General features: G+C 46.0%; 1 protein-coding gene and 2 long non-coding RNA genes across 6 annotated transcripts in view; 2 read left to right on the top strand and 1 right to left on the bottom strand.

Moving 5' to 3' along the window:
- Positions 1 to 15361: 15361 nt before the first annotated feature.
- Positions 15362 to 18072, top strand: LOC138417732 (uncharacterized). The gene is made up of 2 exons (XR_011248264.1): positions 15362 to 15660; positions 17847 to 18072. It is a non-coding gene; the product is annotated as an uncharacterized lncRNA (long non-coding RNA).
- Positions 18073 to 20258: 2186 nt separating this feature from the next.
- LOC138417731 (uncharacterized) overlaps positions 20259 to 27145 on the top strand; it is a 30725-nt gene continuing 23838 nt past the window's right edge. For both annotated transcript variants that reach the window (XR_011248263.1, XR_011248262.1), the window contains exon 1: positions 20259 to 20372. This is a non-coding gene — a long non-coding RNA (uncharacterized lncRNA). The remainder of the gene's footprint in view (positions 20373 to 27145) is intronic.
- NNAT (neuronatin) lies at positions 24627 to 27073 on the bottom strand. Of its 3 annotated transcripts, none has more exons than XM_069548545.1 (3): positions 26853 to 27073; positions 25863 to 25943; positions 24627 to 25637 (listed from the first exon to the last, which is right to left on the bottom strand). In XM_069548545.1, exons 1-3 carry the CDS (start codon positions 26922 to 26924, stop codon positions 25545 to 25547), a joined length of 246 nt encoding a protein of 81 aa, XP_069404646.1. In that variant the 5' UTR covers positions 26925 to 27073; the 3' UTR covers positions 24627 to 25544. The 3 variants fall into 3 exon arrangements, with proteins under 3 accessions (XP_069404646.1, XP_069404647.1, XP_069404648.1); XM_069548547.1 differs by having other exon boundaries at positions 25318 to 25637; positions 25868 to 25943; positions 26853 to 27043; XM_069548546.1 differs by lacking the exon at positions 25863 to 25943 and having other exon boundaries at positions 26853 to 27061.

Below are 27145 nucleotides of genomic sequence, written 5' to 3'. Positions count from 1 at the left end.
AAGGAGTAGAAGTTGCTTGCCCCCTGATTACAGAGAAGAACACAGGAGACAAATGAACACATAAAGAGCAGAGACAATGCTGGCACTCACACAGATACGACAAACAGATAACAAATACACATTGGCCGAGAACACAGCACTAGGTCTTCCTGGGCCCCCCTGAAACTTCCTTTCCCTTGAGGTTATCTTACCAACAAGGTGTCCACAGAGCCAGCCGCCTTCCCAGCACAATACCGGGCCTTGGCCTTACGCTGGCTAGGTGTAATCCCCTTATAGAGCCAGCCGCCTTCCCAGCACAATGCTGGGCCTTGGCCTTATGCCGGCTAGGTCGACCTCTTTCAGGTTAAGGAACCCCTTCTGCCAGGAGGGTGTTATTCCCCTCAGTTAAAAGGAATCCCAGACGAGCCCCCAAATGTTATGCCCAGTGTCCGAGTCCCCAAAATTGAGAGAATAAGACGTCCACAGCAATGCAAAAGCATAAAGGGGTTTATTGCTAGCTCGAGCTAGGGCTCAAGTCTCATCCAGCACAGTGGAGTCTTGATGAGAGCCCCGAGCTTTGAATCACAGCTGCTTATATACAGGCGGTCTTTTGTCTCAGCAATAGTGTAGTTGGCATGTGGTGATTGACTCAACCTTGGGTCATCGTGGTGACTGACTTAACATTGGCATCATTGGGGGGGACCTTGGTGTCATCGGGGACCTTGGTGGGGCTTCCCAGATTTATGACTCATGCTTACAAGAACCTGAGGCCTAGGCCCAGAGTGGCCCGTCGAGCCTGTCATGGCTCATGTCAGGTCCCAACACCCTTTAAGAGTGGAGTCTGTACTTCCTACAGTCCTCTGGGACTCTTGAAAGGAAGCCCTGCTTCCCTTCAAAGCCAGATGTTCTAGGGATTCATCTTCCTGGCCCAAACCCCTGGGGTTGGGGAACCTGATGTGGGTCCCAGGCCCCTCACTCCTTGCAGAGAACCTTCCTATCTTGTTGTGCTTCCTTCTTTGTAACCTGTGTTGCAGCAGATCTTTTCTGGTAGGTTCCAGTCTTTTTCATCAATGCTTATGCTATCAGCAGTTGTAATTTTGGTGTGCCTGTGAAAGGTAGTGGGGCTTTGGGGTCTTTCTAACACCCTCTCAGCCAATCTTTCTACTCACTTTAGTTACTACACAGCTTACTTAAAAGCTTTTATTGTGGCAAAAATACACATAAGTATTTTATCCTTTTTGGCGCTATAGTAAAGGAAATTTTTTTCTTAGTTTCCTTTTCAGATTGTTCGTTGTTTGTGAACAGAGATGCAGCTGACTTTTGTGTGTTGACTTTGTCTCCTGCTAATTTGCTGGATTCATTTCTTAGTTCTAACAGGTCTTTGGGTGAAATCTTGAAGGTTTTACATAAAGGATCATATCATCTATGAAGAGAGATCACTTTATTGTTTGCTTTCCAATTTGGATGCCTTTTATTTCTTTTGATTTCTTAACCTGGTTAGAACTTTCAGTACTGTGTTGGATAGAGCTGGTGAAAACAGACATCCTTGCAAGAGCTTTCAGTTTTTCACCATTGAGTATGATGTGCACTGTGGGTTTTTATGTATGGCTTTTATTATGCCGAAGTAGTATCCTTATTACTAGTTTGTTGAGTGTCTTTCTCATGAAAGGTCATGGCATGTTTTTCAAGGACTTTTCTGTATCTGTTGAGATGGTCATGGGGGGTTTCTTTCCCCCTTTATTGTGTTAATGTGGTGCATTACATTGATTGATTTTTGTATGTTGAGCCATCCTTGCCTTGCAGGGATAAATTTCATTTGGCCATGGTGTATAATCATTTTAATATGCTGCTGAAGCAATATTTTTATGGATCCACCTGATAGATTAATGAAAATAAAACAAAAATAAACAAATGGGACATAATCAAACAAAAGTTTTTGTAGAGCAAAGGAAACCATAAACAAAATGAAAAGACAACACTCAGAATGGGAGAAAATAGTTGCAAATGAATGATGGACAAGGAATTAATCTCTCCAAATATATAAATAGCATATGCAGCTCAATATCAAAACAATGACTACAACACAATCAAAAAATAGGCAGAAGATCTAAATAGACTTTTCTCCGAAGAAAATATATAAATGGTTAAAAAGCACATGAAAAGATGCTCAACATCACTAACTATTAGAGAAATGCAAAAATCAAAACTGCAATAAGGTATCACCTCAGAATCATAATGGCTATCATCAAAGTCTGCAAACAATAAATGCTGGAGAGGTGGAGAAAAGGTAAGCTTCCTTCACTATTGGTGGGACTGTAAACTGGTACAACCACAGTGGAGAACTATATGGAGGTTCACTTAAAAAACTAAAAATAGAGTTATCATATGATTCAGCAAACCCACTTCTACATACATCAGGAGAAAAACATTTATCAAAAAGATACATGCATCCCAATGTTCATTGCAGCACTGTTTACATTATAGGGGTCCCAGAAGGAGGAGAGAGAGAGAAAGGACCTGAGAAAAAATTTGTAGAATTAATAGCTTAAAACTACCCTCACCTGGGAAAGGAAATAGTTGTCCAGGAAGCACAGAAAGTCCTAGGCAGAATAAACCCAAGGAGGAATACACCAAGACTTATAGCAATCAAAATAATGAAAATTTAAAACAAAGATAAAATGTTAAACGCAGCAAGGGAAAAGCAACAAATAACATAGAAGGAAACTTGCATAAGATCACCAGCTGATTTCTCAACAGAAACTCCACAAGCCAGAAGGGAATAGCATGATATATTTGAAGTGATGAAAGGGAAGAATCTACAACCAAGGAAACTACCCAGCAAGGCTCTTGTTCAGATTTGATGGAGAAATCAAAAACTTTCCGGATAAGCAAAAGTTAAGAGAATTCAACACCACCAAACTACCTTTACAACAAATGCTAAAAGAACTTCTCTAGGCAGGAAACACAAGAGAAGGAAAAAATCTAAACAAAATAAACCCAAAACAATTAAGAAAATGGTAATAGGATGATACATATCAATAATTACCTTAAATGTAAATGAATTAAATGCACCAGCCAAAAGACATAGACTGGCTGGGCAGATGAAAACGTGTATGTATGCATTTCCACTTACCACATCACTCTACTTAACCCCTAAAATTGTACATAAGTATTTTATATTATCTTGTTAGCTTACTCGTGTTTCCATTATGGCTTGCAATTGTAACTATCTTTTATTTTTTGTCTGGTTATTGATTGTGAAAACTGAAAAACATCTTTTACTATTGGGATTGTGTGAGTGACTATTGTGATTATGTAACTGCTGCTGCTAAGTCGCTTCTGTCGTGTCTGACTCTGTGTGACCCCATAGATGGCAGCCCACCAGGCTCCCCCCCCTCCCTAGGATTCTCCAGGCAAGAACACTGGAGAGGGTTGCCATTTCCTTCTCCAATGCATGAAAGTGAAAAGTGAAAGTGAAGTCGCTTAGTCGTGTCCAACTCTTAGTGACCCCATGGACTGCAGCCTACCAGTCTCCTCTTTCTATGAGATTTTCTAGGCAAGAGTACTGGAGTGGGTTGCCACTGCCTTCTCCAAAATTATGTAACTATTATAGGCTTAATATCATTGTATCATGACTGGTCAACAGAAAAAAATAGAATTCTATATCACCATAACTACCACTTAATAGAAAAACCTGTGATTACTTTTTAAAATGCAGATGCATATCAGAATTATCTTGGAATGTTTTGAAAACTACAAATGCCCAGTTAGTGCTTTTTTCCTCCAAAGCTCCAGATGTGTTGCTAAGGAATAGCCATGTTTAAAAACAACTGGACTATATGATTGTTATTTTGCTTTTCTCTAGTTTGCTTCACTTTTCTATGTCATATTCAGCGCTCCCATCTCATTTAGTTTATGTTTTCCAATTTCTCCATCTCTTTTTTATATATTCTTTCTCAAGTCTTTATCAAGCATAGTAGAAAAGGTTTTTTTGCATGAATATATACATGTTTGGATAATATAATATATATATTTTAGAAAACTTAGGAACTTCTGCCTAGCTAAAAAATTTATGACATTTTGATTCCATTTGTTTGACTTAGCATGAATAGAACACTAGATTTCTAATTTATATTCACTCAAAACTTTGATAAAGTTCCATGTATTTTGGCATCTAATATTACTGCTAAAAGTCTAGAAAGTTTATCATATTAGTGATTTTAAAAAATTTCCTTTTGATGAAGCTTGAAACTTCTAATCAAATTCTGAGAATATAAAGAAATACTATGTTGTTAAAAAAAACAGGGAATTAACATGTGATGCAGTATTATTAGCTAAAATACAGATTTTGTTCAAATCTCACAAGATTTTTTGCTAGTGTCCATTATTTGTTTTCATACCCACTCAAGATTCCACATTGTATTTAGTTGCATTGAGCAGCTTCAGCTGCATGCAACAAATTCTGGTAAATTCTCTTTTAATTTTTATTCTGTTACAAATATTTTCTAACTTTTCTTGTTATGGCTTCTTAAATACACCCATCATTTAAAAGTGGCATTTAATGTCCAAGACTAGAGATCTCTTCAAGAAAATTAGAGATACCAAGCGAACATTTCACGAAAAGATGGGCTCGATAAAGGACAGAAATGGTAGGGACCTAACAGAAGCAGAAGATATTAAGAAGAGGTGGCAAGAATACATGGAAGAACTATACAAGAAAGATCTTCACGACCCAGATAATCATGATGATATGATCACTAATCTAGAGCCAGACATCTTGGAATGTGAAGTCAAGTGGGCCTTAGAAAGCATCACTATGAACAAAGCTAGTGGAGGTGATGGAATTCCAGTGGAGCTGTTTCAAATCCTGAAAGATGATGCTGTGAAAGTGCTGCACTCAATATGCCAGCAAGTTTGGAAAACTCAGCAGTGGCCACAGGACTGGAAAAGGTCAGTTTTCATTCCAATCCCAAAGAAAGGCAATGCCAAAGAATGCTCAGACTACCACACAATTGCACTCATCTCACATGCTAGTAAAGTAATGCTCAAAATTCTCCAAGCCAGGCTTCAGCAACATGTGAACCGTGAACTCCCTGATGTTCAAGCTGGTTTCAGAAAATGCAGAGGAACCAGAGATCAAATTGCCAACATCCGCTGGATCATGGAAAAAGCAAGAGAGTTCCAGAAAAACATCTATTTCTGCTTTATTGACTATGCCAAAGCCTTTGACTGTGTGGATCACAATCAACTCTGGAAAATTCTGAAAGAGATGGGAATACAACACATGTAAGAATTAAAGATTTTAAAATTAAAAAAATAATAAATAAAATATTAAAAAAAAAACATACCATAGCTAATAAATTTGACCAAAAAAAAGAGATGGGAATACCAGACCACCTGACCTGCCTCTTGAGAAACCTGTATGCAAGTCAGGAAGCAACAGTTAGAACTGGACATGGAACAGACTGGTTCCAAATAGGAAAAGGAGTACATCAAGGCTGTATATTGTCACCCTGCTTATTTAACTTCTATGCAGAGTACATCATGAGAAACGCTGGACTGGAAGACACACAAGCTGGAATCAAGACTGCCGGGAGAAATATCAATAACCTCAGATATGCAGATGACACCACCCTTATGGCAGAAAATGAAGAGGAGCTAAAAAGCCTCTTGATCAAAGTGAAAGAGGAGAGCAAAAAAGTTGGCTTAAAGCTCAACATTCAGAAAATGAAGATCATGGCATCTGGTCCCATCACTTCATGGGAAACAGATGGGGAAACAGTATCAGACTATTTTGGGGGGCTCCAAAATCACTGCAGGTGGTGACTGCAGCCATGAAATTAAAAGACGCTTACTCCTTGGCAGAAAAGTTATGACCAACCTAGATAGCATATTCAAAAGCAGACGTTACTTTGCCGACTAAGGTCCGTCTAGTCAAGGCTATGGTTTTTCCTGTGGTCATGTATGGATGTGAGAGTTGGACTGTGAAGAAGGCTGAGCACTGAAGAACTGATGCTTTTGAACTGTGATGTTGGAGAAGACCCTTGAGAGTCCCTTGGACTGCAAGGAGATCCAACCAGTCCATTCCGAAGGAGATCAGCCCTGGGATTTCTTGGGAAGGAATGATGCTAAAGCTGAAGCTCCAGTACTTTGGCCACCTGATGCGAAGAGTTGACTCATTGGAAAAGAGTCTGATGCTGGGAGGGATTGGGGGCAGGAGGAGAAGGGGACAACCGAGGATGAGATGGCTGGATGGCATCTCAGACTCGATGGACGTGAGTCTGAGTGAAGTCCAGGAGATGGTGATGGACAGGGAGGCCTGGCGTGCTGCGATTCATGGGGTCGCAAAGAGTCGGACACGACTGAGCGACTGAACTGAACTGAATGTCCAAGTACATGGGTTTTAAAAGTATCTTTGATATTAATTTCTCATTTTGATGTTAATTTCTCACTTAAATACTTTCTTCTCTGCAATCACTCTGTGTTTTTTAAGTCTTCTAACTTTATTGAGGCTTTCAATGGCTAAGTCAAAGATCTATCTTGGTAAATGTCACACTGCATTTGAAAATATGTGAGCTATTTTCAAATATCTTTTTATATTGATCTCTGACATAATCCACAGTGATGAGAGAACAGACTGTATTTTTTCAATACCTTTAGACTATGAAACTTTTGCGCCTGGTCTTATTCCCTGGATATGCTCCAGTGTTTCCTAGTTTATAGTCTATGCAAACTTGAATAGAATTTGTATCCTACTGTTGTATGAAAATTGTATAAATCTTAGTTATGTTGAATTTGTTCATAGTGCTTCCCAGCTCTACTACTTTCTTCTACTTCTCTGTATATTCATTCTATTAATTTTTGAGAGTTTGATACTGAAACTCCAACAAAAAATCTTAATTTATCTACTTAAAAGATAATTGTTATATATGGTAGAACTATATGTAACTTTGTTCTATATTTTCGAAGTCTCCTGTAAATGTGTTATCATGTTTTCATAATTTAAAAAATAAAAAAGGAAGGGAAGAATTTTGAAAAGTGCGGTAGCATGTTATTACATACACTCCTCAGTAAATAGGAAGATTTATGACCAATCAGAACAAGCCCTTTATTTCAATATTACTTCATTTGGGGTTAAGATAAACTTCTAGGCAATAATGATTCTCACTGTCAAATGATTCTCATTTTCAGAGTTTTTAAAAATCCAGCAGTGAGAATCCCTCTTCAGATATATGTACTCAGATAGACCACGATTCTTTCATTCAACAAATATTTCACCAGGCAGTCTGCTAGAAAGGAGGCTTGCATCAGGAAATGAAACAAGCAAACATTCCTGCCCCCATGAAATTTACATCATAGAGGGAGAAGTCAGATAATAAACAGTAAACATGCTGAATGAATAAATTACATAATATGTTAGAAGGTGGTAAGTGCTGTGGGGAAAAAATAGGATTGAGTGAGAAAGATCTGAGTGTGGGATAGGCTGCAGTTTCAGATAGGATGGTGAGATCCACCTTGTTGAATAGATGGTACTTGAACATAGATTTACAGGAAGAAGTCTGGAATCTGCAAGGAACAAACATGGGACTGGAGTGCTGCAGAGGTGATGTCAGAGGCAGAGCAGAGAGAATCTTCTAGGATTTAGGATTTAACTCTAGGAGAAATAAAGGGACATTGGGGATTCCGAGGAGAGTATTGACATGATCTGATTTATTTTTAATGAAATCACCATGGCTGCTGACTCTTGACCACAGCAGAGCAAGGCTGAAATGAGGAGGCCAGTAAGAAGGCATTTGCAATAACCCAGGTAAGAGATGATGGTACCTTGTATTAGAATATTAGTGGCAGAAATAGTGAGAAGTGGTTGAATTCTGGAGTTATTTCAAAGCCGGAGTCACAGGGATTGACCAGATGTAAGAAAAGTGCCAAGGATAACTCAAAGGAGAAAAGGGAAGGGTGGCCTTGCCATCAGCTGAGACGGAGAACACTGAAAGCAGAGCAGATTTGGAGTAGGGGAAGGATCAGGACTTCTGTTTTGGACACTGAGTTTGAAATGCCTGCTAGACATGTAAGTGATGGTATCCAGTAGACAGTTCAGGAAAGTGGTATTAACCCCCTTCTCTGTCAGTGTCTCGGAGAAGGCAATGGCACCCCACTCCAGTACTCTTGCCTGGAAAATCCCATGGATGGAGGAGCCTGGTAGGCTGCAGTCCATGGGGTTGCTAGGAGTCGGGCACGACTGAGCGACTTCACTTTCACTTTTCACTTTAATGCATTGGAGAAGGAAATGGCAACCCACTCCAGTGTTCTTGCCTGGAGAATCCCAGGGATGGCGGAGCCTGGTGGGCTGCCATCTATGGGGTCGCACAGAGTCGGACACGACTGAAGCAACGCAGCAGCAGCAGCAGCTGTCAGTGTCAGACACTGAGAATTAATTCCTTATCAACATGTTGTGGCTTCTGCATACCAAACTTTTGTTTCTGGTTCATGGAGTATGTCAAATTATTTACAGATGTCTGCAAAGTGATGGGAGAAGGGTTCTTAGTCTCTCAGAGCTATTAATATTATACAAAGGAAAAGCACTTGCTACTGAGAAGAGCATCTATCGCGGGCACCTGAATTCATCTGGAAAACTAGAGAGAGCATCCGAGGAAGCAACAAGAAAACTAAGACCTAAGAATGAGTTTGACTCAGCCGGATGAAGAAGGGGAGGGACAATATTCCGGGAGAGTGATATGGGGTGTGGTCCGTGCAAAGGCCCTGAGGCAGGAAGGAAAGAATCTGAAACTTTCTTCTTCAATTGCCTCTCAATTCCATGAGCCCCAAGATTTTGCCGATACATTTCCTTTTTACTTAAATTAGCTGAAATTCCACTGCTTTCCACCAAAGGAGTATACACTTCAAATTTTAGGCAGGAATTTTTGGCTACAGTCTGCACTCTTTTCTCAGAGTCACAATCAACCTGAGCCTCAAATCCTCACCTCAATGGACTCACTGGCCAGTTCCTGTGTTAATGGACGTGTGAGTCCATCTGGCTTCTCCAAGGAAAGTCAAAAGAGTATTCTTGTGTGCAACTAAGTATTGAAAGGCTTCTGATTTCCTTTTCTCCTCATGTTGATTCTTCAGAGGGAGTCGATGGCATGATCCTAAACACGCAGACCTAACGTGGTCTCTCTCAGCAGCCCTTCTGGCACCTATTACCTCCTCCCATCCGTGTGTCTGGGGCAATCACAGAGCATAACCTGGGACAGACGAAACAACAGCAAATCTCTACCCTCTGCGGGTATATCTGAACTCAATATAGTCTCCGTAAGCCTGCTATTCCCTCAGTCTTACCCATTTCAGTAAATCCATCCATTTTCAAGCACAAATCCCAAGAACCTTCCTCAATTCCCTTCTTTATCGCTTCACATTTTAAGCAACCAGCCAATTCTAACAGCCTTGCCTCCAAAGAAACAAACTAGCCCACTTCCCTGCATCACCATTTCCTCCACCCTCCACGAAGCCACCACCACCACGTAGACATCTGCCCCGGCCTCCCCACCACCTCTCCACAACCTCTCTGGTTCTCCAACCTATTCACTTCATCTAGAATGATCTTTTAAAGATACGGGTATTCTGCTTAAAGCCTTTCAAAGCCTCTCCATCGTCTTAGGATAAAATCCAAATTCCTTTAAGACCCTGTGTGATACGACCATGACCAGGTCAATCTCTTTTCACCCTCACAGATCCAGCCACACTGACCTGTCTGTGTTCTCTAGACCAGTCCTGATCTCTCACCTTTGGGCTGTCTCAAATTGTATTCTCTTTTCCTATAATACTGTCACCCGTATTCATAATCCTTTCTCATCCTCAGGAATCCGGTTAGATGTCACCACCTTCAGGGAGCCTTCCTTGGCCTCCCCCACACTAAAGGGACCTTAGGTCCGCTTGTTTATGATTCTTCTCCTTCACACAGTGACAGCTTGTAATCTCCATGTCTGGCGTCTCCACCATCAGACTGTGAGCTCAGTGAAGTCAGGGGCTTTTTCGTTCCTGTTCACCACCGTATCCCTACAGCCTAGCATGATGCCTGGCTCACACTAGGAACTCAGTAAGTGTTTGTTGTAAGGTTGAATGAGTGGATGACAAATGGGATTCTGCAATCTAGGCTTTACAGCAAGTCTTTGTCAGGATCCCATTATCTTCTGGGATTGACTTGGTCACCTGGGAAGGAAAGGCCCCCTCGGTCCTAAATTCTCCAAGGAATATTAGGGAGACATGTTACAGCTTATTCAAGCATGAAAGTCTAAGCTTCATTTATTGTCCCTAAAACAGCTATGAATTATAATTATGTTCTGCATGAGGCAGGAATATGATTTTTCATGTTTTCTCAGCATTCATTCAGAGGCCTGACATAGAGGAGTTAAAAATGCAAACTTCAGGTCCACACGGCCTGGGTTCAAATCCTGTTCTGTCATCTACAGCTATGTAGCCTTAGGCGACTTCCTGGCTTTATCTTCCTGAATCTTCCTTTCCTCTTCTGTAAAACAAAGGTAATAACAATTTTCTTTTTATAGAATTACATTGAAAATTAACTAACACAACTCATGTAACACTCAGTGTCTAGCATAGGGAATACCTAACCATTACTGGTGAAGAATGTAACAGGTATTGTTCATACAGTTAATATTGTTAACTGTATTATTCATACAGTTAATAAGTTGAAGACAATTTGTTAAGAATGTCAGGCATTTCCCCATATTACCACTAGATGTCGCCACAGACTAGGCTAAAACAGCCATAAGTTCCAAATGTGGAAGCCCTGAACGTCGACATTCTAGGAATCAGCGAACTAAAATGGACTGGAATGGGTGAATTTAACTCAGATGACCATTATATCTACTACTGCGGGCAAGAATCCCTCAGAAGAAATGGAGTAGCCATCATGGTCGACAAAAGAGTCCGAAATGCAGTACTTGGATGCAATCTCAAAAAACGACAGAATGATCTCTGTTCGTCTCCAAGGCAAACCACTCAATATCACAGTTATCCAAGTCTATGCCCCAACCAGCAACGCTGAAGAAGCTGAAGTTGAACAGTTTTATGAAGACCTACAAGACCTTTTAGAACTAACACCCCAAAAAGATCTCCTTTTCATTATAGGGGACTGGAATGCAAAAGTAGGAAGTCAAGAAACACCTGGAGTAACAGGCAAATTTGGCCTTGGAATGCAGAATGAAGCAGGGCAAAGACTAATAGAGTTTTGCCAAGAAAACCCGCTGGTCATAGCAAACACCCTCTTCCAACAACACTAGAGAGGACTCTACACATGGACATCACCAGATAGTCAACACCGAAATCAGATTAATTATATCCTTTGCAGCCAAAGATGAAGAAGCTCGACACAGTCAACAAAAACAAGACCGGGAGCTGACTGTGACTCAGATCATGAACTCCTTATTACCAAATTCAGACTCAAATTGAAGAAAGTAGGGAAAACCGCTAGACCACTAAGGTATGACCTAAATCAAATCCCTTATGATTATACAGTGGAAGTGAGAAATAGATTTAAGGGCCTAGATCTGATAGATAGAGTGCCTGATGAACTATGGAATGAGGTTCGTGACATTGTAGAGGAGACAGGGATCAAGACCATCCCCATGGAAAAGAAATGCAAAAAAGCAAAATGGCTGTCTGGGGAGGCCTTACAAATAGCTGTGAAAAGAAGAGAGGCGAAAAGCAAAGGAGAAAAGGAAAGATATAAGCATCTGAATGCAGAGTTCCAAAGAATAGCAAGAAGAGATAAGAAAGCCTTCTTCAGCGATCAATGCAAAGAAATAGAGGAAAACAACAGAATGGGAAAGACTAGAGATCTCAAGAAAATTAGAGATACCAAGGGAATATTTCATACAAAGATGGGCTCGATAAAGGACAGAAATGGTAGGGACCTAACAGAAGCAGAAGATATTAAGAAGAGGTGGCAAGAATACACAGAAGAACTGTACAAAAAAGATCTTCACAACCCAGATAATCATGATGATATGATCACTAATCTAGAGCCAGACATCTTGGAATGTGAAGTCAAGTGGGCCTTAGAAAGCATCACTACGAACAAAGCTAGTGGAGGTGATGGAATTCCAGTGGAGCTGTTTCAAATCCTGAAAGATGATGCTGTGAAAGTGCTGCACTCAATATGCCAGCAAGTTTGGAAAACTCAGCAGTGGCCACAGGACTGGAAAAGGTCAGTTTTCATTCCAGTTCCAAAGAAAGGCAATGCCAAAGAATGCTCAAACTACTGCACAATTGCACTCATCTCACATGCTAGTAAAGTAATGCTCAAAATTCTCCAAGCCAGGGTTTAGCAATATGTGAACCGTGAACTCCCTGATGTTCAAGCTGGGTTTAGAAAAGGCAGAGGAACCAGAGATCAAATTGCCAACATCTGCTGGATCATGGAAAAAGCAAGAGAGTTCCAGAAAAACATCTATTTCTGCTTTATTGACTATGCCAAAGCCTTTGACTGTGTGGATCACAATCAACTCTGGAAAATTCTGAAAGAGATGGGAATACCAGACCACCTGACCTGCCTCTTAAGAAACCTGTATGCAGGTCAGGAAGCAACAGTTAGAACTGGACATGGAACAACAGACTGGTTTCAAATAGGAAAAGGAGTACATCAAGGCTGTATATTGTCACCCTGCTTATTTAACTTATATGCAGAGTACATCATGAGAAACACTGGACTGGAAGAAACACAAGCTGGAATCAAGATTGCCGGGAGAAATATCAATAACCTCAGATATGCAGATGACACCACCCTTATGGCAGAAAGTGAAGAGGAGCTAAAAAGCCTCTTGATCAAAGTGAAAGAGGAGAGCGAAAAAGTTGGCTTAAAGCTCAACATTCAGAAAACGAAGATCATGGCATCTGGTCCCATCACTTCATGGGAAATAGATGGGGAAACAGTAGAAACAGTGTCAGACTTTATTTTTTTGGGTTCCAAAATCACTGCAGATGGTGACTGCAGCCATGAAATTAAAAGATGCTTACTCCTTGGCAGAAAAGTTATGACCAACCTAGATAGTATATTCAAAAGCAGAGACGTTACTTTGCCAACTAAGGTCCGTCTAGTCAAGGCTATGGTTTTTCCTGTGGTCATGTATGGATGTGAGAGTTGGACTGTGAAGAAGGCTGAGCACCGAAGAACTGATGCTTTTGAACTGTGGTGTTGGAGAAGACTCTTGAGAGTCCCTTGGACTGCAAGGAGATCCAACCAGTCCATTCTGAAGGAGATCAGCCCTGGGATTTCTTTGGAAGGAATGATGCTAAAGCTGAAGCTCCAGTACTTTGGCCACCTGATGCGAAGAGTTGACTCATTGGAAAAGACTCTGATGCTGGGAGGGATTGGGGGCAGGAGGAGAAGGGGACGACTGAGGATGAGATGGCTGGATGGCATCACGGACTCGATGGACGTGAGTCTGAGTGAACTCCGGGAGATGGTGATGGACAGGGAGGCCTGGTGTGCTGCGATTCATGGGGTCGCAAAGAGTCGGACACGACTGAGCGACTGAACTGAACTGAAGTCTGGAACCAAAGGACCTGGGAGAGACGGAAGACAGCTTGGGCAGGAACTTCTCAAGGTCATGATAGCAGGTCTGGGACTTGACTCCACTTGTCCTGCCTCCCTGAGGATGGCAAATTTAAGGGCCATGGTTGGGAGGCGCCCTCCCCACCAGGGTTCCACAGCTCATCCAGCCCCGGGGATAGCCTGTTCCGTCCATTTGTTGTTCAGTCACTAAGTTGTGTCCAACTGTTTGTGACCCCCTGGACTGCAGAACACCAGGCTCCCCTGTCCTTCACTATCTCCCAGAGTTTGCTCAAATTCATGTCCATTGAGCCAGTGATGCTATCTATCCCATCTTCTGCCTCCCCTTTCTCCTTTTGCCTTCAGTCTTTCCCAACATCAGGGTCTTTTCCAGTGAGCTGGTTCTTTGCATCAGGTGGCCAAAGTATTGGAACTTTAGCAACAGTCCTTCCAATGAGTATTCAGGGTTGTTTTCCTTTAGGATTGACTGGTTTGATCTCCTTGCTGAACAAGGGACTCCATTTGTACTAATAGGTAGCTTTGAGTGCTAACTTTGTGACACTGTTAACAGAAAAAGGGGTTTCCCTGTGGCTCAGCTAGCGAAGAATCTACTTGCAATGCACGAGACTTCCCTGGGTTGGGAAGATCCCCTGGAGAAGGGAAAGGCTACCCACTCCAGTATTCTGGCCTGGAGAATTCCATGGACTGTATAGTCCACGGGGTCGCAAAGAGTCAGACATGACTGAGCGACTTTCACTTCACATACTTCACTTAACAGAAAAAGAGCAAAACTAAGCATGAACTTCTTGAATTCTCAGGAACAAACACATGGGACAGAGTCTCAAGTTTTCCTCATTATACCCCTGGGAAATGCGATGAGGCTTGATCACGCCAACTCCGCCCATGGCAATGCGAGGCACAGAGAGGTTAAGCCACTTGTTCAGTCACACAGCCAGTGAACGCAGAGTGGGACTAAAACCCTGGCATTCTGGCTGCAATCTGTGCTACTGTAGAGCTCACTGCTTGGTAACAGTGTTTCTTATTACATTTTTTAAATTAGAGTATAGTTGATTTACAATATTAGTTTCAGGTGTGCAGCATAGTGAGTCAACCTTTTTATAGATTATATTCCATTTAAGGTTATTGCAAAATAATGGCTGTATTTCTCCATGCTGTACAATATACTCTTGTTGCTTATTTTTATACATAGTAGTTTGTGTCTTATAATCTCTTATCATTATCTTGCCCCTCCTTTCTTCCCTCTCCTTATTGATAACCACGAGTTTGTTCTCAACATCTGTGAATCTGTTTCTGTTTTCATATATATTTGCATCTTACTACATTTTAAATCTTTTGATATCACATAGCTTCTTCGGTGATTTAGCAAATAACTATTGTTCTCTTCCAGTTAAATTTCCTGACTTTCCTGTCTTGATAAGGAAATAATGTTGATCTGCAAAAAACACTATTGTCATGTGGAATGATGATCTAGGAAAGTAGGTCTTATCGGTTCCCCAAAGCTTGTGCTATAAATAACAACCTTTTGCTGATTCGTTATCATTTAGCTCCAGATTTGCCATCCAGTTCCAACCAACTTCCATGGACCTGGTTACCAGCTAAATCAGAGGCTTGGAGGCAAATGAGAAAGGGCAGAGATTTTCCTGGCTTTTCATCCATCCATCCATTCATTCACCAGTTACTGCTTCCTCCTTCCTGCCGGGCCCTATCCTGTGCTCTGAGGCCAAGAAGTGACCTCAAAACGAGCCCTGCCCTCAAGCAGCTGTAGCCAAGTGAGAGTTAACAGATGCAGGAAGTGCGCACAGATGGGCGTTGCATAACTGCCCACCTCCCCGGACCGTGTACATAGGGCGTTTGTCTCATTTCTCTATCCTCCATGCCTAGCACAGGACTGGGCCACATTTTAGGTGCTCAATAAATGTTTGCTGACTGAATGTGAAGGCTTCGTGGATTGACCTGGGGCTTCGACACTGGAGAGGCTACTGACAGGTGAAGACGTGGTGGCGGGTAGAGGGGGCCACCCCCTCAAGAGGACCAGTGACAAGGCCATCTTAGAAGGGTCATCCTGGCTGCTGTGTGGGGAATGCGGATTCTGGGTGAGATGGGAAGTCGGGGGGCGGGTGGGGAGGGAGACCTGCTAGGAGGCCAATACAGTGTCAAGGAAAGAGAGGACTGTGGTCTGGACCAAGGCTTTGCTAGTGAGGCCAGGAAAGGCCTGAGGGGAGACTGTGAAGGAATGGACAAGATGTGGGAGGCGTGAAGCAGGAGAGCGTGGGAGTCACAGGTGAGTCTCGGTATCTGGGGGAGGGGGCAGATTGGCTCTGTTGAGCAAAATTTGAGGGCAGAAAGACCTTCCAGGTCCCTCAGGTCAGCTCTGGTGTCATTTCTGCTACCTGGAACGGAGCTGGGCAGGAGGGGGATGGGTGCAGCTGTCCTGTGCAAAAAGGGAAGTCAGTTCCTTACGAATTAGAGGCCCTGCCTCACCTTCACCTGTTTTCTGGGCCCTGAGGGGGAGAAGGTTTGCCCCTGGGACCTTGTCAATGCCCAGAGGGTCGCTGGAGGGTGACGTTCCTCCAAAAATGCACGTTCTGATTCTTGCTCAGCTGCACACGCTGCACCCCATGGACGGCAGGACCTCCTCCTCCTTCTGAATATCTTTTCTTTTTCTTGGGATATAACATACATAAAGTATGTAAAATCCTCTAATCTTAAGATATAGCTTGCTGAATTTCTGCCCACATCATCACCATCCAGACTGAGATATGGACCTTTGCCAGCACCCCAGAAAATTCCCTCCTGCTCCTCTCCCATCTCTATGCCCTCCTCTGACCCAGGTGACTACTATTCTGATTTTTAGAACTGTAGGTCAGTTTTGCCTGCCCTGGAACTTCCTGGGAATGGAATCATACATGATGTGTTGTTTTGCATCTGGAGTCTTTCAATCCACATACTCTCCATGACTATAATCTACATGGTCACGAGTCAGCAACTCATTATTTTTTTTCTTATGCCATGCCACTCGGTTTGTAGAATTTCAGTTCCCCCATCAGGGACTGAACCCAGGCCACAGCAGTAAAAGCCCAGATTCCTAATCACTAGGGCACCAGGGGACTCCCAACAATTTGTGCTTTTTTATATATAAACATAGTATTCCATTGGATGGACACGCCATAATTTATTTATCCATTCTGTTTATGAACACTGGGTTATGTCCTCTTTGAGCCATGAATAAATCTGCTATGAAAACCCTTGCACAAGGGACTTTCCTGGCAGTACAGCGGTTAAGAATCTGCCTTGCAATGCAGGGGATTTGGGCTCCATCCCTGGTGGTGGAATTAAGAGTCCCATGTGCCACAGAGCAACTACTGAAGCCCAAGTACCGCTAGAGTTCCTGCACTGCAAGGAAGGGTCCCGAGTGATGCAAAACAGATTTCTGCGTGCCGCAACTAAGAGCTGGCACAACCAAATAAATATTTTTCTAAATCCTTGCACAAGTCTCTTTGTAATAAGCACTCATTTGTCTTGGAATGAAAAGCAAGGAGTGGAAATTCTAGGTCATAGCATAGGTGTCTGCTTACATTGAGCAGAAACTGCCAGTATTCTGAAGTGATTGTACCGATTTCCTCTCTCACAGGCAGTGGGCAAGAATTTTGGTTGCTCCACACCCTTGCCAATGCTTAGCCTTTCTCTTTTCTAAACAAGTTTCCACTGTGAGACTCCTCTTTTCCTCCAGTGTTGGATATTGGGTGCGCCTGGCATGAGCACATAGATCCCTCAGTCCAGAGGCAGCAAGACAGAAGTCACATCTAGTTTGAGTCTTACCTCTGGGGGAATGGTCATCTCCTTGATGTGGATGGGACTCCAGGATCTGGGGTGGCCATTTTATGACCATGAGTATGAAACCAACATGAGGACAGCGGGGCAGACCTGGAATGGACCTGAGAGATGGAATATCCGTAAGGACATGGCCAAGCCATTCAATTAATCTACCACTGAGTGGCGGGGTACTTATTTTTTTAAGCCAAGTGAATTAGGGTCTTCTGTTTGGAACTAGAATCATAAAGGATACAGTCCATAAGTCCCCCTGGTAACCAAACTGAACGGTGCCATTTCCTTCCTCCACAGCAGACAGCACCACCAAACACTCCCTCCACCCTTAAACCTTCTCTCTGGAATCCCATGCTCACCTGGTCCTCCTCATACCCCACAGGTCACTGCTTCTCAGCCTCCTTTCTTGTCTCCTCCTCCTCTGCCTACTTTTAAATCTACCTTTGTTTTCTAGGCTCTCATCCAGAACCATGACGTGTGTGCTGTGTGTTGATGCTACCAAAATATGTCTCCAGCCCAGACCTCTCTTTGGAGCCCCAGTCTCATATACAACCGCCTGCTGACCTTCTCACATCCATACATGACCACTGGAAAAACCATAGTCTTGACTAGACGGACCTTTGTTGGCAAAGTAATGTCTCTGCTTTTCAATATGCTATCTAGGTTGGTCATAACTTTCCTTCCAAGGAGTAAGCATCTTTTAATTTCATGGCGACAGAGGGTGAGATGGCTGGATGGCATCACCGACTCGATGGACGTGAGTTTGAGTGAACCCTGGGAGTTGGTGATGGACAGGGATGCCTGGCGTGCTGCGATTCATGGGGTCACAAAGAGTCGCACACGACTGAGCAACTGATACTGAACTGAACTGATTGACCTTCTCAATCCAGTCATTGCCCAGGCTTTTCAAACTTGCCTTCTTAGCCAAACTTGATCTTTCCCCTCAATCTGAGCCTTCTGCAGGCTTTACTGCCTTAGTCAAGGACTCTTCCATTCCTGCATACCCGAGGCAAAGATGGAGGTATCATCACTGATGCCTCAACAACCACCCACATCCCATCTGAGATTCTTTGCATCTCCACCTCCCCAAGCCACGACCTTGCCAGGGTCACAGGTTGGCATCTGGAAACCTTCAGCAGCCTTCTACCTGGTCTCCCCACACCCACTGGAAAGTGTTTTCTGAGCCATGAAGCCAGGGTGGCCTTTCAGAAACCCAGACCTGGTATGATTCCCGTGATGCAAACGGTTCTCCTTACTCTCAAGATAAAATCAAAATTCATTAGGCAGCACTATCTGCACTACTTGCTCATTCCTCACCCTCACTGGCTCCTTCCCTCCTCCACAACATCTGGGACAAGCAGTTCTTTCTGCCTGGAACATTTCCCCTCTCAGTCTTGCCCCAAACAACTCTTAACTATCCTTGCTTTTTCAGCCTAAATGCCAGCTTCCCAAGGAGAGTCCACCCTCACTCTTCACCCTACATTTGTTGTCGTTGTTCAGTTGCTCCTTGTGTCCAATTGCAACCCCATGGACTGCAGCCCACCAGGCTCCTCAGTCCATGGGATTTTCCAAGCAGGAGTACCTGAGCTGGTTGCCATTTCCTTCTCCCTCTCAGGGATCTTCCTGACCCAGGGATCACATCTCTTGCATCTTCTGCATCGGCAGGCAGATTCTTTACCACTGAGCCACCTGGGAAGCCCTCACCCTACATTAAGACTCCATTAATTTTTCATAACACTCTTCATTCCGCCCCCCCCCCCCAGCACTTCCCATCATCCATAATTATATGTTGATTTGATTAAAAGTATTAAGTGATCGTTTTGATGTTTTAAAATTTTGACATATAGTTGATTTATAATGTGGTAATTTATGCTGTACAGCAAAGTGACTCAGTTATACACATATATATATACAGTTCTTTTCATATTCCTTTTCATTATGGTTTATCATAGAATACTGAATACAGTTCCCTGTGCTATACAGATCTTATTTATCCATTCTATATGTTGCATCTGCTAATCCCAGATTCCAAATCCATCCTCCTCCCCCCAACCACAAGTCTGTTCTCTATGTCTGCGCGTCAGCTTCGTAGATTTGTTCATTTGTGTCATAGCTTAGATTCCACACGTAAGTAATTTGATGACCAGTTTCCCACCTTCCCCCACTTTTTCCCCCACTAGCAGGGCAGCGTTTTGAGTTAAAACAGCGCCTATGTCACTCTCCATTCTATCCTCTTGCCTTTAGCACTGCACTTACACAGCAAGTGCTCAAGGAATGTGTTTAATTAGCTAATAGATGGATACACTGAGTCATTTAATTCCTATAACAACCCTGTTATGTAGGTATCCAATCAAACTTGGGGAACCGAAGAGTCAAGGCAAGTAGCAAAGTACAGCACAAGGGGAAGTTAGGTCCTGACTCAAGTCAAATCGTAAATTCTGAGCCGGAATATTTCCGCTCCTGACCGCTGGCCTTGGTAAAGGGGCCGGGGAGGAGGCCGACTTAAGGGTTTCCCCGCAGAACACGGGTCATCCCCAAGAGTGAAAGTGATCACCTACGGAGACTAGGGTACACCCACTCCGCTCCCCGAGTGCAAAGATCACAATCTACTGCATATGCATGAGGGGACCAAGGGAGCTGTGACTCGGGGCTGTTCAGGACGCGCCTGATCAAAAACTCTTCGGATTTGAAGAGTCCAGAGCCCGCAGATTTCGGCACACACTAATAAAAATCTTCAAATGGTCATCTATGCAAATGTTAGGAGCGTATGAGGCCAGGGCGAGCCCCCAGAATTTAGGTCGCTGGATCAGGCGTCTGCTGTAGGCAGCCCGATTCCAGGAGGGGTCCTCGACCGGCTCGACTAGAAGACGAAGGGGGCGGCTCCCCGGCTTCCTGCGGCGTCGGTGGCGAGCTGAGGTGGAAGAGGGTCGCGGCAGCGAAGGCGACAGCAGCGGCGGCGGCGCCATGGCGGGTCTCGCAGGTACCGTGGCGTCGGCCTCCGGGGGGCGGGATGAGAGGCCCTCATGCGACCGCGCCGCCATGTTGTCCCTTCGGGGTCACCTTAAGGCGTCGTCCGGCCCCTCTCTGGGGTTTTCCTTCCGCGCACCCTGGGGGCCGCCCCTGTCCGGTGTCACGTGATCGCGCTGTTTGGCCTCCGGGCCGGGCCTTATGGGGGCGGGGGAGGGGGCTACTACCTTCCTGGCCCGAGGGCGGATCCCCAGCCTCCTGGGTTCTTGTTCTGGCCTCCAAGGTCAGCGCTTGCTTGTCAGCTCCCGGGAAGGGGCAGGCAGAACCGGGGAGCGCGGGGCTGGGGGTACGACCACCGTGTCTTCAGCCCCCGGGACCCGTGGCAGGGGGCCCAGCTTGTGAGAGATCTGTCACTCTGTCCCCGCCACTTCAGTTGCTTTTTCTTCCTCTTTTTTTTTTTTTTTAAATCAGAAGGGGCATAGAGGAGAGGGGGGAGAAAAAGGTCTCCCTCCCCGGGTCCCCGCCGTGCTGTCTGGGGTGATAGGTTGACGCTCTGCTTTGGGGCGCGGGTGGTTCTTTACGCCAAGTCTAGACACCCGTTCCCTTTCCTGCAATATATATGGGGAGTGGCCCTCAATGGCAGCTGAAGGAATGAAATGCCTGGCACACTAATGGCCTGGAAAGAATGGGGGATGGAGGACAGTTGATTTTTCCTTCCCCCTTCCACAGCTTCTTTAATTTCCTTCGAGGCCTGCATGTCCCTTTGCAACGCTAAATGTTGGGGCGCACTGGGGTCTATCCTAGGAAAGAAATGGTCTTTCTGTTTATAGGTATGGATCGTGTTTTATCCCTTACAGGGAACTGGTGTCTTGGGGACGGCTTCTCTTTGCCTTGCCTGACATGGTACCACCATCCCCTCAGCCTTCTGGACGGCAGCACCAAAGCCAGAACCTCCCCCCCACCCCTCAAAAAAGTTCCAGCTTAAGTGCTAATGCCAAGTGTTAGATCTTGTTTATTTATTTGTTTGAAATCAGAGACTAATTAATGTCAAGCAAAGCTGTTGAAAGATTGCCGAGCCCTGGTCGGTTTCCAGTGACCAGATCACTTCCATAACTAAAACAGGTCTTGTTAGAATTGCTGCCAATAACAGTTTACCCTTTTGTCTGTAATCTGTTGTTTCAAAGAGGAATCTTGAAGTCTGGGTTTGGTTGTGTTTTTCTGTTGTTGTTCTCTTATCTTCGAAGCATATGCATTCCATTTCAAGCCTGTCACTGTGTGATATACCAAGGACCATGTGTGGCTTGCCTCTCTGACTTCCTGTTCTGGGAATGCTCTGTAATCTGGATCCTGCTGGGGAATGGGCCCCATGGGAGGGAGAAAGGGAGAGGGGAGGTTAAGCAGGACCATAACCAGAGAAGATGGTGGCATGTCTCTGGGGCTTATAGAGGAAATCAGAGGTCACCAGGGAAAAAGAGACTGTTGTGAGATTAATGTTTTGTATGTGTGTGCACGTTTAAATCTCTGGGGGTGAAACTAACTGCAAATTTAGAATCTCACTTTAGGGTGCTGGCTCCTGAGTAGGTACAGGTTTGAAAATAGTTGTCTAGCAAATGGCTTACAGCACACCTGCTCCCACCTCCAACCCACACGTAATAAGCTGTTGCTGTCCTGCAGCTGAAGCTCAAGAAACCTGTCCTTCCATCGAAATCCAAATATTCCACAGGGAGAGGTAATGGTGTCACATAGCACCCCACAACTCTCAACGGTCAGGGTACCTAAACCCCTTTGGGGTTTAACCGAAGCTGGTTAGGCTAAGAGACTAACATCCTCTGGGGGCATTTGTCCCAAGAGCCTTGCCTGCTGTTGGGAGTCCCACTCAGCCATTCCAGTTCCTTCATAACTCATCTGCTCTATCCTTGGTCTCGTGGGGGCAAAGCGGGGGTGGTAGAGAAAATTTAAGGAAAGGGGGGTGCTGTGGACTAAGGGCTTTGCAACAAAATTGTAGTCATTTTTAACTCCTCCCATTGTTCTCTATCAGAATAAAATGTTTTAATGGTATTGCTTCTGGAAAAAAAATTTTATAAACAAGTTAGGTTTGGACCAGACTTCTAAGCACTTGAACAGGAGTGGAAAATGAACACATTCCTTCCGTCTTCTCCAGTGGACTGTGTTTCCTCCCATAACGTGAGGGCTTGATGCGGAGCAGAAGGGCGGGGGGAGTGGACTTGGCATGTTTAAGCCGCCTGTGTGAGTGCAGCCCACCAGGGCAGCCCTGGCCGGGAAGTCTGTCATCTCATCATGCCACACTCAAAGTCCTGCTGCTGGATGGATGGAGGAAGCCCTGCAGTGAGGCTTTGCCAGGATCATCTGGGAAGCCCTGGGGCTGCCAGCAGCCTCCTGCCTTTTTAAAGGGGGGCCTACTGTGTCAAGAGCATCCAGGCACTTCCATGCTGCCTCATCTCGTCTCCCTAAGCCCAGCTGCCTTATACTTGGGCCAAGACTAGAGCATCTGGGGCAGTGGGGCCATGGGGCACACCCCTTGAAGGCTCTGCGAGGAGGGGCACCCTTCATTGAGAACACGTGTTGGAATATGTTTACGAGTCTCCCGGTTGAGTGTGGAAAACCACGAATACTCCCAGTCTTGAGGCTTGCCAAGATATGGGCTTCAGAAGGGAGGTGTGGACATTGCCTGCTGCTGAGTCACCCTGGGGCATGAGGAGACCTGCCCCAACCTTCAGGCTGTGGTAAGGACTGGAACCACCCAGCCCAAGCCTTGGATCGTACATCCCCACCCCAGTCCCGTTGAGTCCTGATTGCCACTTTAATGGTAGAATGTTTCTAGCAGGTTGGGGTTCCCTGGGATCTTAGCAGTCCTTTCACAGAGGGGAACTAAAGGTAGGACTAGGAGTGACTTGACCAGGTTCCCTGGGCTGACCAATGGCAAGGCCACTACCTGAACTGAGGTCTGCACCCTCCACCCCCTTAATTCTCTAATCTTGAACTCAAGTTATAGGTGCCTCTGAAGGTGCTGGTGGTTGGCCTGAGAAATGCTAGGGGCTGGATTAGGGGCGGGCAACATGAGGCTCAAGGGATTGAGGTCCTCTGTGCTCTAGAAGTGCTTGCGACAGCTGTGACTAAGGGATTTAAGGAAGTGGCAGAAAGATTTATGGCCCTCCAGCTCACTCCCTGGATGTTGACCCGGGAACAGGTGTGTGGTGACAGGAACACATAAAGCACAGACGAGGCTGAACAGGCGGCAGAGCCACTTGGTGGGGCAGTCAGCTGACCCCACGTAAAAGAAGCCCTGACTCACTGAGGAGTGGGAGAGAGAAGTCAGGAGCTGAGCAGCCTGCCCACCTACCCACCCTGGCATGATGGCAGGGGAGAGCCCAGGGTCGGGGGCCTGGTAAGCACCCTTAGGAATATGGAGGCTAAGGGTGGGAGAAGCAGAGAACCCAGTGATGGGGAAAGTGAGCTGGAGAGAGGTTCCTGAGGGTTGGGGAGGAGGCCCTGGGAGACTAGGCCGGCCTGGCGGGATGCCCATGTCGCAGTCCTGGTAGAGGTTATAGGGCCTGAAGGAGTGAGCTGGGCAGGGGAGAGCCACACCACACCTTTTATCCCAGGGAAGTGTGGCGTGCTGCAATCCATAGAGTCGCAGAGTCAGACCTGACTGAACGGCAGAACACCAGCAGTGTCCAAACCTGTGTACCCCATGCTTGTTTCCTTGGGGATCCTGGATGGATCCCCAAGACTTTGTGTTCTGAATTCCTGATTACCCTCTTGGTCCCTAGTATCCTCAGGGACCTAGGGCTCCTCCCACCTTTCCACTCCTCCCACCTTTCCGCTCCTCCTCCCACCTTCCCTCCTCCTCCTTTCCCTCCTCCCACCTTTCCACTCCTCCTCCTTTCCCTCCTCCCACATCCCCCCCCTTTCCCCCTCCTTCTACCCTTCGCCTCCTCCCATGTTTTCCCCCTCCCATCTTTCTTTCCTCATCTTTGCCAAGGCCCCTATCCCAGGATGAGTGAAGCCCACCCCTTTGGGGAGGGATAAGTGGTCCCTTATTTCGAGACCAGAAGTGAAAATGGTTCCCCCTTTTCCTGTGGGTGGTGGAGGGTGACGTCCTTTTTATTAGGACAGTGTTGAGATGAAACTGGGTGTGTGAAGGCTTATTCCCATTTTGTTGCCTCCCTCCACCCCAAGTAGTGTGCCCACCCAGACCAGTCTTAGAAGTATGTGTTGAAGCCATAAGAAGTGACAGGAGACAAAATTTTTGGTGCGCCTCCACCGCCCCGCAGGGTCCTGGGACACTGTGCGAGACAGGGGAGGTACTTTTTTATTTTTAGTAGAGGCGGTCCCTGTCCTCCAGGAGCTTACAATCTAGCCGGGGAGATACAACTAATGCACACTTATACAATTATTACAATTAGCGATTACCACAATATTGACCACAATTGCATGAGACCTGGGGGATTCAAGATCAGTGAGGGGCTGGGGGCTTGGAGAAGGTGTTTTGATAAAGATGGGATTCGTTTTCTTGTTCAGTAGGTCCAAATTGAGTGACACATTTCTTTGGGGTGGCAGTGAGGAAGAAAGGGGAATCGAGGGAGCAAAGGCAGCAAGGCTGGAATGCACATGCCTTAGGCAAAGGACAGTGAGGGCCCTGCTCTGCTTCTTAACCCTCCCCCCTCACCCTCTGCCCTCCAGTCCTGCCACACAGGCACAGAGTTGCTGCTCGTCTGGTCTGCTGCACCGAGATTCAGGGCTTCGGCTGGTGATGCTGGAATGTCCACTCTGCTGGCTGGTGTAGTTGTCTGGATCTCTGTGGTGCGGCCTGCTGGCATGGCCATGGCTGCGGGGCTGGGATGGCGCTGTCCCGACTTGGTCCAGATCTGAATGCGTTGCCTGTGCCCAGATCTCAAGAGTCTGCTCCCTCCGAGCCCCCCTCCTCCCTCTAGGCCACCCGCAGTGGGAGGGGTGCAAAGGGGTGGGGAAGGGATCTCGTGTTGTCGTCATTGTCGGTGCTGCTTCTCCGGGGGCCTACCAGCCCCTCACTGACCTTGGCAAGTGCTCCTCTGGCGAGAGGGCACAGGGGACGCCCCATTCCTGCGCGGCGCTGGCTCCCGTGCTGGTGGAATGGCACAGGAGCACCTGGTGACGCGGCCGCCCAGGGGAGCGGGCTGGAGCCTCAGTTGGGGGCCCGCTGGCGGCGCTCTCCCAGCACGTGCCGTCCGGTTCTCGACACCGTGTATGCCAGCTTCTGCAGGGAGTACCTGAACACCTGTGGCGAGCGAGAGACCCAGGACCTGCCCTTAGAGGCGGGCACCCGCAGTGCCTGCAGCGCTGCCGGGCCCGCCCCCGCCCCGCCCCCTGCCCCGCCCGCCTGTCCAATGAGGAGAGGCGGGTGCGGGCGCAGCTTGTCCACGAGTCAGGGCAGCTGGAGCTTTTCCAACTGTGCTGAAGGCTGCATGGCCGCAAGCTGATTGGACCCACAACTTAGGTATACCTCACTTCTCGCAATGGGCTGTGTCCCTGGAGGATTTCGAAAAGCGAATCCTACCCAGTAAATGCAGCATTCCAGGAACACCTTGAAGGAAATATGCGATTCCTTTGGCAAAGGATTCCTTTAGCAGGGAATTCTTCCTCCAAGGGGTGCTTTTAGGGTAGATGATTTTATGTACAAAGCGCTTTCTTCTAACATATTTCTTTTTACACAAAGCAATTTCACTATTTTTAAATAAAGCGAACTGTCCTTTTTCGGAAGCACTTTTTTCCTATTTTTCCTGCAAAGAACCTTTTCCTCTAATTGTTTTCTTGAGAGCGCTTTTATTGATTCATAATTTCTGTTAGATCCTTTGTCTGATTTTTTTCTGCAGTGCGTTTTTTTATCTAATGTATTTTTTTCTGCCAAGTGCTTTTGTCTGATTCTTCCTGCAATGCGCGATTTCTCTAATTCATTTTTTCCCGCGAATTTTTCTGATTTGTTGTATTGGTGGCTTTTGCAAAGTGCTGGGGTTTTTTCCCTGAGAAATGTCTTTTTCTAACTTATTTTTTGTCCCACCCCCACAAATCCTGTATTTTCTGAAGGAAAATTTTTCCGCAATGCGCAATTTTTTTAAGGCAGAAAAATTTTACTATGAGCGGTAAAGTCTCTCTTCGCAAAACAGAAGTGCCCCGCCTCCCTCCTGGGGTGGAATCTGGTGTAGCGGGATTTTCTTACCACGTTGGTCGCTAAGAGCCTCGGTGATCATCAGCGGCAGGCGCCCGCCGCGCCCCAACTCTTTGTTCCCGAGCGGGCGCACTGGGAAGGGTCTACGCAAGGAGGAGGGCGCAGGGAACGGGCGGGGGCGTGCAGTGCCGCCCGCGGCACTTGGGCGGGCAAGGATCGCGGCAGTTGGGGCAGGAGGGGTTGGGATGCGGCAACTGCAACGCGGGCTTGCCGGTTCTGGGGACGCGCATCGGGACCCTCTCCCACCCAGAACCCGAGCACGCTTACCTGCAGCAGCACGCGGAAAATGTACCAGCCGATGATGAGCAATTCAGCCGACGCTGCCGCCACTGCCGCCATGGTTCCGAGACTGGTGGGTGGGTGGTTGAGAGCGAGTGCTGCTGGTTCCGAGGTCCGCTGGCCTCTCGGAGTCCGCTGTTGGGCGCACTGCCGCAACCGCGGTGGCCGCGCCTTAAGTATCTGCCCGCTGCCCAAGTGCGCATGCGCACTTGGGCGGGGGGTCCGTGAGGAGGGGTAGCTGGGGGCGCTCCTCATTCGTCAGAAGAGGAAAAAAAATAATC

This window comes from Ovis canadensis, chromosome 13 (genome assembly GCF_042477335.2).
Source record: "Ovis canadensis isolate MfBH-ARS-UI-01 breed Bighorn chromosome 13, ARS-UI_OviCan_v2, whole genome shotgun sequence".
Classification (NCBI taxonomy): Eukaryota; Metazoa; Chordata; class Mammalia; order Artiodactyla; family Bovidae; genus Ovis; species Ovis canadensis.
Note: the sequence above shows the minus strand (reverse complement) of the source record. Positions and strands in the feature narration are given on the sequence as shown.

Excerpts from the sequence above, each read along its gene's own strand:
- NNAT (XM_069548547.1), bottom strand. The coding sequence starts at position 26,924 with ATGGCGGCAGTGGCGGCAGCGTCGGCTGAATTGCTCATCATCGGCTGG. Across the intron at positions 25,944-26,852 it reads TTTTCCGCGTGCTGCTGCAG|GTGTTCCTGGAATGCTGCAT; the intron begins GTAAGCGTGCTC and ends ATTTCCTTCAAG. Across the intron at positions 25,638-25,867 it reads GACACAGCCCATTGCGAGAA|GTGTTCAGGTACTCCCTGCA; the intron begins GTGAGGTATACC and ends CGCTCGCCACAG.